General features: G+C 44.8%; 1 protein-coding gene across 1 annotated transcript in view; it reads left to right on the top strand.

The window, feature by feature from the left end:
• LOC139411884 (extracellular matrix organizing protein FRAS1-like) overlaps positions 1-13,669 on the top strand; it is a 295,297-nt gene that overhangs the window by 129,964 nt on the left and 151,664 nt on the right. Inside the window, exons 14-18 of the mRNA XM_071158633.1 lie at positions 2,234-2,377; positions 4,300-4,440; positions 4,742-4,882; positions 6,798-6,977; positions 12,925-13,065. Of these exons, the coding sequence (XP_071014734.1) occupies positions 2,234-2,377; positions 4,300-4,440; positions 4,742-4,882; positions 6,798-6,977; positions 12,925-13,065 (747 nt within the window). The remainder of the gene's footprint in view (positions 1-2,233; positions 2,378-4,299; positions 4,441-4,741; positions 4,883-6,797; positions 6,978-12,924; positions 13,066-13,669) is intronic.

The following is a 13,669-nucleotide window of genomic DNA, read 5'->3' as shown; positions in this document are numbered from 1 at the left end:
AGGGCTGTTCGATAATCGGTGCTGGAGGGCCACAACACTTCTGGATTTCATCATCTCCATCTAATTAATTAATTTATTCATGCTATTTCATCCTTCCACAAGATTTAGTCCCGACACTAATCTAGAGTTGCTAGAGATGCTGTTGCTAGAGACGGACGGCAAGGTTTACACAAATCTCCGCCGTTGAAAACAAAATGTTAGTCTAAAGGAAATGTGACGAAATGTTTATATATTTTTTTATAGTAGAGATCAAGTTTATAAATTGCCTGGCTGGGCTGATGAGACAGTGGATTGCGCAGTCAGCTGGAACAGAGTAAATAGGCATTTTAACGTCATAGATTTAGCCGGTTGGCAACTTGTGGAATAGACACCGGCTGGATTGCGGTTTTAACCAATCAGCGTTCAGGGTTAGACCCACCCGTTGTATAAAACAGAGTAACATTACTGTATGTTGTGGTCATCCCCAGAGACACTGACAGAGGAACTGTCAGGAGAGATTGTCACGACCGTCGTAAGGAGGAGATAAGCGTACAAAGAACGAAACACTGAACAAAATAACAAACCGATACGTGAAGCTAATATTGATAGTGCAGACAGGCAACTAAACATAGAACAAGAACCCACAAACACAAAAAGGAAAAATGGCAACCTAAATATGATCCTCAATCAGAGACAACGATAAACAGCTGCCTCTGATTGGGAACCAATTCAGGCCACCATAGACACACATAATTCCTAGACCTACCAAACCCCTAGACATACAAAAAACCCTAGACAATTCAACAACTAGCATACCCACCCTCGTCACACCCTGACCTAACCAAAATAATAAAGAAAACAGAGATGTTAAAAGTCAGAGCGTGGACAGAGATTTAATGTCTGTGACTGTGCATTAATTCACACCCAATTGAGCTTCCCTCGTGTGGCTTTACAGGGTTTCAGTATCCTCTGCAAGAATTACTGGAGCTGATAACTTTATACGAGACAAACAGAGAATAATTTGCTTGTGATAGGATATACAGTATAATCCCCTGTTAACCTTTTTCAGAAAAAAAATAAACTGTTTTGTTATGTTGTCTGACCATATTCTACAATCTCATTTTTGTTGAAGAAAAAAATAAAATAATGTTCTGTCTTTGGCATTGACCTCTGAGAGAGAGACAGGGAGACAGAGAGACAGAGAGAGAGAGACAGAGAGAGAGAGAGAGAGAGACAGAGAGACAGAGAGACAGAGAGAGAGAGAGACAGAGAGACAGAGAGAGAGAGACAGAGAGACAGAGAGACAGAGAGAGAGAGACAGAGAGACAGAGACAGAGAGACAGACAGAGAGACAGAGAGAGAGAGAGACAGAGAGAGAGACAGAGAGAGTGAGTGAGTGAGTGAGTGAGTGAGTGAGTGAGTGAGTGAGTGAGTGAGTGAGTGAGTGTGTGTGTGTGTGTGTGTGTACCCTTGTTGTACCTGTCAGTAAGGAGTGTGTAGAAATGCCTCTGGTTATCTCACAGAGCAGTATGAAAAGGACTCCCTGAGTTGCTCTGACAGCATCTGGTCCCCAGAGCCCTCACTCCTTCACCCTGTTTAAATAGTCTCCTCGTGAGCGTTACTGGCCCTCATTAAAACTACCGCCCTTCTGTCAATTTAATTCAATTCAAAATGGGCTTTATTGGCATGGGAGACACACAGTCAGTCACACACTCTTTCACCAAATCAGTATCACAGTGAATATTTGAAGTTGTCTTGACAATACTGCTCTGGTTGCTGTTTCCCTTCTTGGTCTGCTTCCCCAACCAAACAGAGGTGCTGAATGTGGATATCTCAACAGAGCTATGGTCATGTGTGGATTTGGAATTGGCCAGCAGTACATATTCTCTTCCATATGAATTTCCCTCTCCCCTCTCTCTCTCTGTCTCTCTCTCTGTTTCTCTCTGTCTCTCTCTCTCTCTCTCTCTCTCTCTCTGTCTCTCTCTCTGTTTCTCTGTGTCTCTCTCTGACTCTCTATCTCTCTCTTTCTCTATCTTTCCCCTCCCCCTCTCTTTCTCTCCCTCTCTCTCCCGCCCTACCCCCTCTCTTTCACTCCCTCGCTCTCTCTTCCGCTCTACCCCCTCTCTTTCTCTCCCTTTCTCTCTCTCTCTCTCCCGCCCTAACCCCTCTCTTTCTCTCCCTCTTCCCCCTCTCTTTCTCTCCCTCTCGTTCCCTTTCTCGCTGTGTCTCTTCCCCACTTCTCTCCCTTCCTCAGGTTGCCATACATCCTGTTCAGTGTGTGTGGGGCCGAGCCAGCAGGACTGTGTGTTGTGTTCTGACCCGTCCCACCTGCTCAGAGATGGACTCTGTGTCCCAGACTGTGGATCAGGCTTCTACATCCAACAAGGCACCTGTTATGGTGAGCATGAACCTACAGTTATAATAACACACCAAGTTTCAATATCTTCTGTGGTGAGTTGACCAGCGGCCATATTGAATTCTAATATCTCAGTGGAAGTTATCCTAGCTAGCACATTTGGTTCCATGGAAGTTGTGGGAAAGTACGTTTCTGGGAACGAAGTCATGCGTTTCCTGACCGGTAAATCTGAATGTTTTTTTTAAGTATTCTGAGAACAGAAGTGAAAATGTAGCTTGTTCTGGGAATATTCATTTTTAGGTTCCAAGGAGGTTCTGAGAACGTTTTACTGTGGTTCCAAGGAGGTTCTGAGAACGTTTTACTATGGTTCCAGGGAGGTTCTGAGAACGTTTTACTGTGGTTCCAGGGAGGTTCTGAGAATGTTTTACTGTGGTTCCAGGGAGGTTCTGAGAATGTTTTACTGTGGTTCCAGGGAGGTTCTGAGAATGTTTTACTGTGGTTCCAAGGATGTTCTGAGAATGTTTTACTGTGGTTCCAGGGAGGTTCTGAGAACATTTTACTGTGGTTCCAGGGAGGTTCTGAGAATGTTTTACTCTGGTTCCAGGGAGGTTCTGAGAATGTTTTACTGTGGTTCCAGGGAGGTTCTGAGAACATTTTACTGTGGTTCCAGGGAGGTTCTGTGAATGTTTTACTCTGGTTCCAGGGAGGTTCTGAGAATGTTTTACTGTGGCTACAGGGAGGTTCTGAGAATGTTTTACTGTGGTTACAGGGAGGTTCTGAGAATGTTTTACTGTGGTTCCAGGGAGGTTCTGAGAATGTTTTACTGTGGTTCCAGGGAGGTTCTGAGAATGTTTTACTGTGGTTCCAGGGAGGTTCTGAGAATGTTTTACTGTGGTTCCAAGGATGTTCTGAGAATGTTTTACTGTGGTTCCAGGGAGGTTCTGAGAACATTTTACTGTGGTTCCAGGGAGGTTCTGAGAATGTTTTACTCTGGTTCCAGGGAGGTTCTGAGAATGTTTTACTGTGGCTACAGGGAGGTTCTGAGAATGTTTTACTGTGGTTACAGGGAGGTTCTGAGAATGTTTTACTGTGGTTCCAGGGAGGTTCTGAGAATGTTTTACTGTGGTTCCAGGGAGGTTCTGAGAATGTTTTACTGTGGTTCCAAGGATGTTCTGAGAATGTTTTACTGTGCTTCCAGGGAGGTTCTGAGAATGTTTTACTGTGGTTCCATTGAGGTTCTGAGAACATTTTACTGTGGTTCCAGGGAGGTTCTGAGAATGTTTTACTGTGGTTCCAGGGAGGTTCTGAGAATGTTTTACTGTGGTTCCAAGGATGTTCTGAGAATGTTTTACTGTGGTTCCAGGGAGGTTCTGAGAATGTTTTACTGTGGTTCCATTGAGGTTCTGAGAACATTTTACTGTGGTTCCAGGGAGGTTCTGATAATGTTTTACTGTGGTTACAGGGAGGTTCTGAGAACATTTTACTGTGGTTCCAGGGAGGTTCTGAGAATGTTTTACTGTGGTTCCAGGGAGGTTCTGAAAATGTTTTACTGTGGTTCCAGGGAGGTTCTGAGAATGTTTTACTGTGGTTCCATTGAGGTTCTGAGAACATTTTACTGTGGTTCCAGGGAGGTTCTGAGAATGTTTTACTGTGGTTACAGGGAGGTTCTGAGAACGTTTTACTGTGGTTCCAGGGAGGTTCTGAGAATGTTTTACTGTGGTTACAGGGAGGTTCTGAGAACATTTTACTGTGGTTCCAGGGAGATTCTGAGAACATTTTACTATGGTTCCCTGAACGTTTTCCTGGGAGGTTTTATTAACGTTCTGAGAATGGAAATTATAGGTTATTGAAGGTTATTAAGTAATGTTCTGAGAACATGTTTGAATGAGGTACGTTTTGTAAGTACATTTGTATAAGGTAAAATCTAAATTGTGTCTGACTGTTTGTGTGTGTCATTCCCACAGCGTGTGACTCATCCTGCATCACCTGTTACCCCGACAACCCCAACTGCATGAGCTGCCCCCCGGGCTCTGCTATGCATCATGGGAAATGTATTTCCCACTGTCCGGATCAGCATTATCTTGACAGTCATGGCCACTGCAGAGGTCAGCACATCCTCACAGAGTTTACATTAAATAAATAAATAAATAAAAAACATTTATTAGATAGTCAATTGCAGACAAGGTCCAACCAAATCTTGCCTTCCGCTTTTAACCAAATTGGGGGGGGGGGGGCGGGGGGGCAGATTTTACTGCCCTTCATAACTCTATTAACCAATAGGCTACCTCACTGATACTATGTGTGTTAACTATGTGTATTAGTGCTGGGCTGGACCAAAACCCTGCACAAACTGTATACTCCTAACAGGTTCCTACAGTGTGATTGACCTCTGACCTCTTCTCTCAGCCTGTCACAGCTCCTGCTGGTCCTGCTCCGGCTCCGCTGTGTCCCAGTGTTCCCTCTGCACCCATGGACTGTCCTTCCACCAGGGCCAGTGTCTGGAGGCCTGCGGACAGGGGCTGTACCATCAGGATGGGACCTGCCTCAGTAAGTGACTGGGTTCGGGTTAGAGGCAAACTGGACACTCAGGATGGGACCTGCCTCAGTAAGTGACTGGGTTCTGGTTAGAGGCAAACTGGACCATCAGGATGGGACCTGCCTCAGTAAATGACTGGGTTCGGGTTAGAGGCAAACTGTACCATCAGGATGGGACCTGCCTCAGTAAATGACTGGGTTCTGGTTAGAGGCAAACTGTACCATCAGGATGGGACCTGCCTCAGTAAGTGACTGGGTTCGGGTTAGAAGCAAACTGGACCATCAGGATGGGACCTGCCTCAGTAAATGACTGGGTTCTGGTTAGAAGCACAATGGACCATCAGGATGGGACCTGCCTCAGTAAATGACTGGGTTCGGGTTAGAGGCAAACTGTACCATCAGGATGGGACCTGCCTCAGTAAATGACTGGGTTCTGGTTAGAGGCAAACTGGACCATCAGGATGGGACCTGCCTCAGTAAATGACTGGGTTCTGGTTAGAAGCACAATGGACCATCAGGATGGGACCTGCCTCAGTAAATGACTGGGTTCGGGTTGGAGGCAAACTGTACCATCAGGATGGGACCTGCCTCAGTAAGTGACTGGGTTCTGGTTAGAGGCAAACTGTACCATCAGGATGGGACCTGCCTCAGTAAGTGACTGGGTTCGGGTTAGAGGCAAACTGGATCATCAGGATGATACTAGTTTGGCTTTTGAACTTTTCTGCCTATAGAGCATTACATAGAGCATTATACAGAGCATTATATAGAGTATTATACAGAGCATTATATAGAGCATTATATAGAGCATTATATAGAGCATTATACAGAGCATTATACAGAGCATTATATAGAGCATTATATAGAGCATTATATAGAGCTATATATAGAGCTATATATAGAGCATTATACAGAGCATTATATAGAGCATTATACAGAGCATTATACAGAGCATTATATAGAGCATTATACAGAGCATTATACAGAGCATTATATAGAGCATTATATAGAGCATTATATAGAGCATTATACAGAGCATTATACAGAGCATTATACAGAGCATTATATAGAGCTATATATAGAGCATTATACAGAGCATTATATAGAGCATTATACAGAGCATTATACAGAGCATTATATAGAGCATTATAAAGAGCATTATACAGAGTATTATACAGAGCATTATATAGAGCATTATACAGAGCTATATATAGAGCATTATATAGAGCATTATATAGAGCATTATATAGGGCATTATACAGAGCATTATAAAGAGCATTATACAGAGTATTATACAGAGCATTATATAGAGCATTATAAAGAGCATTATACAGAGTATTATACAGAGCATTATATAGAGCATTATATAGAGCATTATACAGAGCATTATACAGAGCATTATATAGAGCATTATAAAGAGCATTATACAGAGCATTATATAGAGCATTATATAGAGCTATATATAGAGCATTATATAGAGCTATATATAGAGCATTATATAGAGCATTATATAGAGCACTATACAGAGCATTATAAAGAGCATTATACAGAGTATTATACAGAGCATTATATAGAGCATTATAAAGAGCATTATACAGAGTATTATATAGAGCATTATACAGCGCATTATACAGAGCATTATATAGAGCATTATAAAGAGCATTATACAGAGTATTATACAGAGCATTATATAGAGCATTATAAAGAGCATTATACAGAGTATTATACAGAGCATTATACAGAGCGTTATATCCCAGTTGTATAGCTGGGTTTCACTATGTCTGGGCTACTATAGTGCTGCTTTCATTTCTCCATTCATGTACTGTATATACACACCATTCCTGCCACTCATCCTGCAGGTTGTGTGTGTGAGTGCTTTTTAAAAATATATTTTTTAAAGTTGGACTTAGTTTGTTCTCTGTCCCGTCAGACTGCCACCCATCCTGTAGGACATGTGTGGGTCCCCTGTCCTCTGACTGTCTGAGGTGTCTGAAACCAGAGCAGGCCCTGCAGCCACGGACCAGTCCGCCTCACACACCACTACCTCACGGAGTGTGTGTGGCCCAATGCCCTGCCCCATTCTACCTGGACACACAACACACATGCAGAGGCAAGTAGAGAGTGGTGGGGGGGGGGGGGGGGGGGTGGAAGGTGTGTGTGTGTGGGGGGGGGGGGGGGGGGGGGGGAGGTGTGTGTGGGGTGGGGGGGGGGGGTAGCTGTGTTAGAACATAGCAGTAGTGTTTTCCCTGTGGTGGGGGGTGTGGGGGGGGTGGAAGGTGTGGGGGGGAATAGTTGTGTTAGAACACAGCAGCTTTCCCTGTGTGTGTGTGTGTGGGGGGGGAGTGGAATGTGTGTGTGTGTGTGTGTGTGTGTGTGAGGGGGGTTCACACACTATCATCATTAAACCTACTATACAAACTAACACATACAGAGTCTTGGGAAAGTTTTCTGACCCTTTGACTTTTCGCACATTGTGTAACGTTACAGCCTCATTATAAAATGGAGTAAATACTTGTTTTTTAAAATCATCAATCTACACACAACATCCCATAATCAGGGTTTTAGACATTATTTTTGCAAATAATACACAAATAAAATAGCAGACCCTTTTGCTATGAGACTCTACATTGAGTTTAGATGCATCCTGTTTCCATTGATTATCCTTGAGATGTTTCGACAACTTGATTGGAGTCCACCTGTGGAAAATTCAATTGATTAGACATGATTTGGAACATCTCACACCTGTCTATATAAAGGTCCTAGAGTTGTCAGTGCCTGTCAGAGCAAAAACCAAACCATGAGGTCGAAGGAATTGAGAGCTCCCAGACAGGATTGTGTCGAGGCACAGATCTGGGGAAGGTTACCAAAAAAAGTCTGCAGCATTGAAGGTCCCCAAGAACACAGTGGCCTCCATCATTCATAAATGGAAGATGTATGGAACCAGCAAGACTCTTCCTAGAGCCGCCCGGCCAAACTGAGTAAACGGGGGAGAAGGGCCTTGGTCAGAGAGGTGACCAAGAACTCAATGGTCACTCTGACAGAGCTCCAGAGTTCCTCTGTAGAGATGGGAGAAACTTCCAGAAGGACAACCATCTCTGAAGCACTCCACCAATCAGGCCTTTATGGTATAATGGTAAGACGGAAGCCACTCCTCAGTAAAAGGTACATGACAGCCCACTTGGAGTTTGCCAAAAGACACCAAAAAGGCACTCAGACCATCAGAAACAAGATTCTCTTGTCTGATTAAACCAAGACTGAACACTTTGGCCATAATGCCAAGTCTGGAAGAAACCTGGCACCATCCCAAAAACCATTCAAAAAATATTTGGGGAGGAATTAAAGGATCACAAATACTTCTAATAGCACCACACCTAAAACAGGAAAATAATGAATCAAAGGTCCAAAGAAATTGCCGAAATCACTGCACTAAAATGGAGAAATTCAAACGAGCAGAACTACAATTTATGAAAATTGGCGATTGTGAATATTTTAGTTTTCATATTTAAGACTAAAAAGTAAATACTGGTCTGGAAAGGGAAAAGCCACACCACACCACACCACACCACACACACCACACCACACCACACCACACCACACCACACACACCACACCACACCACACCACACACACCACACCACACCACACCACACCACACCACACACACCACACCACACCACACCACACCACACCACACCACACACACCACACCACACCACACCACACCACACCACACCACACCACACCACACCACACACACCACACCACACCACACCACACCACACCACACCACACCACACCACACCACACACACCACACCACACCACACCACACCACACACACCACACCACACCACACCACACCACACCACATACACCACAACACACCACACCACACACACCACACCACACCACACCACACCACACACACCACACCACACCACACCACACCACACCACATCACACCACACCACACACATCACACCACACCACACCACACCACACCACATACACCACACCACACCACACCACACCACAAACACACACACCACACCACACCACACCACACCACACCACATACACCACACCACACCACACCACACCACACACACCACACCACACCACACCACATCACACCACACCACACCACACACACCACACCACACCACACCACATCACACCACACCACACCACACACACCACACCACACCACACCACATACACCACACCACACCACACACACCACACCACACACACCACACCACACCACACCACATACACCACACCACACCACACCACATACACCACACCACACCACACACACCACACCACACCACACCACACACACCACACCACACCACACCACACCACACCAAATACACCACACCACACCACACCACACCACACCACATACACCACACCACACCACACCACACACACCACACCACACCACATCACACCACACCACACACACCCCACCACACCACACCACACCACACCACACACACCACACCACACCACACCACATACACCACACCACGCCACACCACACACACCACACCACACACACCACACCACACCACACCACACCACATACACCACACCACGCCACACCACACACACCACACCACACCACACCACACCACACACACCACACCACACACACCACACCACACACACCACACCACACCACACACACCACACCACACCACACCACACCACACCAAATACACCACACCACACCACACCACACCACATACATCACACCACACCACACCACACCACACACACCACACGACACCACACACACCACACCACACACACCACACCACACCACACCACACCACACACACCACACCACACACACCACACCACACCACACCACACTACACTACACCACACCACACCACACACACTACACCACACCACACCACACCACACACACCACACCACACCACACCACACACACCACACCACACCACACACACCACACCACACACACCACACACACCACACCACACACACCACACCACACACACCTAAATGACTAATGATGATAAATACAATCCACCTGTGTGTAATTAAGTCTCCGTATAAATGCACCTGCACTGTGATAGTCTCAGAGGTCCGTTAAAAGCGCAGAGAGCATCATGAAGAACAAGGAACACACCAGGCAGGTCCGAGATACTGTTGTGAAGAAGTTTAAAGCCGGATTTGGATACAAAAAGATTTCCCAAGCTTTAAACATCCCAAGGAGCACTGTGCAAATACAGTTTTATATCTTTTTGTTTGAAGCCTGAAATGTGGCAAAAGGTCGCAAAGTTTAAAGGGGCCGAATACTTTCGCAAGGCACTGTACACAGGGAGACATACACAGAGAGACATAGTGTACACAGAGAGACATACACAGAGAGAGACACACAGAGAGACATACACAGAGAGAGACACACAGAGAGACATACACAGGAAGACATACACAGAGAGACATACACAGGGAGACATACACAGGGAGACATACACAGGGAGACATACACAGAGAGACATAAACAGGGAGACATACACAGAGAGACATACACAGGGAGACATTCACAGAGAGACATACACCGGGAGACATACACAGAGAGACATACACAGAGAGACATACACAGGGAGACATACACAGAGAGACATACACAGGGAGACATACACAGAGAGACATACACAGGGAGACATTCACAGAGAGACATACACAGAGAACAGGAAGACATACACAGAGAGACATACACAGGGAGACATTCACAGAGAGACATACACCGGGAGACATACACAGAGAGACATAAACAGGGAGACATACAGAGGAAGACATACACAGGAAGACATACACAGGGAGACATACACAGAGAGACATACACAGAGAGACATACACAGAGAGACATACACAGAGAGACATACACAGAGAGACATACACAGGAAGACATACACAGAGAGACATACACAGAGAGACATACACATAGAGACATACACAGAGAGACATACACAGGGAGACATACACAGAGAGACATACACAGGGAGATATACACAGGGAGACATACACAGAGAGAGACACACAGAGAGACATACACAGAGAGACATACACAGAGAGACATACACAGGGAGACATACACAGAGAGACATACACAGAGAGACATACACAGAGAGAGACACACAGAGAGACATACACAGGGAGACATACACAGAGAGAGACACACAGAGAGAGACACACAGGAAGACATACACAGAGAGACATACACAGGAAGACATACACAGGAAGACATACACAGAGAGACATACACAGGAAGACATACACAGAGAGACATACACAGAGAGACATACACAGAGAGAGACACACAGAGAGACATACACAGAGAGACATACACAGAGAGACATACACAGGGAGACATACACAGAGAGACATACACAGAGAGACATACACAGAGAGAGACACACAGAGAGACATACACAGGGAGACATACACAGAGAGAGACACACAGAGAGAGACACACAGGAAGACATACACAGAGAGACATACACAGGAAGACATACACAGGAAGACATACACAGAGAGACATACACAGGAAGACATACACAGAGAGACATACACAGAGAGACATACACACAGGGAGACATACACAGGAAGACATACACAGGGAGACATACACAGGGAGATATACACAGGGAGACATACACAGAGAGAGACACACAGAGGGACATACACAGAGAGACATACACAGGGAGACATACACAGGGAGACATACACAGAGAGACATACACAGAGAGACATACACAGAGAGACATACACAGGGAGACATACACAGAGAGAGACACACAGAGAGACATACACAGGGAGACATACACAGAGAGAGACACACAGAGAGAGACACACAAAGAGAGACACACAGGAAGACATACACAGAGAGACATACACAGAGAGACATACACAGGAAGACATACACAGGAAGACATACACAGAGAGACATACACATAGAGACATGTGTTTTTATATATATAGATGTATAATTTATTTTTTCAATCAGAACACGAAAATATAAACAACAAATCAAAACGCCTATGTTTTCCCTGTGTATGTCTCTGTACAGTACGAGGCTATATAGTATGAGGTTATACTGTACGAGGCTATATAGTATGAGGTTATACTGTACGAGGCTATATAGTATGAGGTTATACAGTACGAGGCTATATAGTATGAGGTTATACAGTACAAGGCTATATAGTATGAGGTTATACAGTACGAGGCTTTCCAGTACGAGGCTTTCCAGTACGAGGCTTTCCAGTACGAGGCTTTCCAGTACGAGGCTTTCCAGTACGAGGCTATACAGTACGAGGCTTTCCAGTACGAGGCTTTCCAGTACGAGGCTTTCCAGTACGAGACTATACAGTAAGAGGCTATACAGTACGAGGCTGTACTGTACGAGGCTTTGCAGTACGAGGCTTTCCAGTACGAGGCTTTCCAGTACGAGGCTTTCCAGTACGAGGCTTTCCAGTACGAGGCTTTCCAGTATGAGACTATACAGTACGAGGCTATACAGTACGAGGCTGTACTGTACGAGGCTATACAGTTTTTTGCAGCAATTAAATCTACATTATCTCTTAACAAGGCACACCTGTTAATTGAAATGCATTCCTGGTTGAGAGAATGTCAAGAATGTGCAAAGCTGTCATCAAGGCAAAGGGTGGCTACTTTGAAGAATCTCAAATATAACATATATTTAGATTTGTTTGAGCACTTTTTTGGTTACTACTTGATTCCATATGTGTTATTTCATAGTTTTGATGTCTTCACTATAATTCTACAATGTAGAAAATAGTAAAAATGAAGAAAAAACCCTTGAATGAGTAGGTGTGTCCAAACTTTTGACTGGTACTGTACATTATCCCAAAATGGTGTCAGTTTGTCACAAGACCACAGCATATGTAGTAGTGTGTCTGTATATTCATGGAGACTTGTAATGCTGTATCAATGGGCTTACGTTTCAATGTCACAAACCTAAATCCACCTCTTTTCTCTCTCTTGGGTCCATTTCAGAATGCCACACTTCCTGTTTACAGTGCACAGGAGGAAGTAGTCAGAACTGTACTTCCTGTTCCCCGCCCTACGTCCTCCAGGAAGGCCAGTGCGTCTCCAGATGTCCCCCAGGACACACCGTCCAGGACAACACCTGCCAAGGTAAGGAGACCTTTTTCTACGCACACACGCAAGCACGCTCACGCACGCACACGCACGTGCACACACACCTACCTTTTACAATGTGTCTGCATTCCATTACCTGGGCAACCAACACTGTCCACCCCACACATGAACTCACACACAGGAGACCCACGTTTTCAAACCCAGTCACTTAAAGAAGCAAATGAGAGGAAAGGGAACCCGTCTCAAATTATAATTTGAATACAAAAATATTGTGTAATTCCCTATTTGTTTGGGCTCTTTGATCATCCTGTTTTTGTTTTTACCCATCAATGGATTAAAAAATGGACAACCTAGTGCTTCTAGCTGTTGAAGAAACCGTCGTAGTTTGCTATTGTAGCGTTTAGCACGGAAAAGCTATGCCAGTCGTCGATACGATTTATTCCTTCAATAACGAATGTCAACAACAACAAAAAAGACATTCAGCGGGCATTTCCCAGAGGCTGAATAAAAAATAATGGAGAGAAACATCATATTTGTGAGAGAAAACATGTTCAGTAACTGTGGATAGTCCTTCGGCAGTTCAGACGTTTTCTGGTCAACTGCTTCTCCTTTTTGAAGAGTCTGATGTACTTTAAGTAAG

This window comes from Oncorhynchus clarkii, chromosome 6 (genome assembly GCF_045791955.1).
Source record: "Oncorhynchus clarkii lewisi isolate Uvic-CL-2024 chromosome 6, UVic_Ocla_1.0, whole genome shotgun sequence".
NCBI classification, from domain to species: Eukaryota; Metazoa; Chordata; class Actinopteri; order Salmoniformes; family Salmonidae; genus Oncorhynchus; species Oncorhynchus clarkii.
Note: the sequence above shows the minus strand (reverse complement) of the source record. Positions and strands in the feature narration are given on the sequence as shown.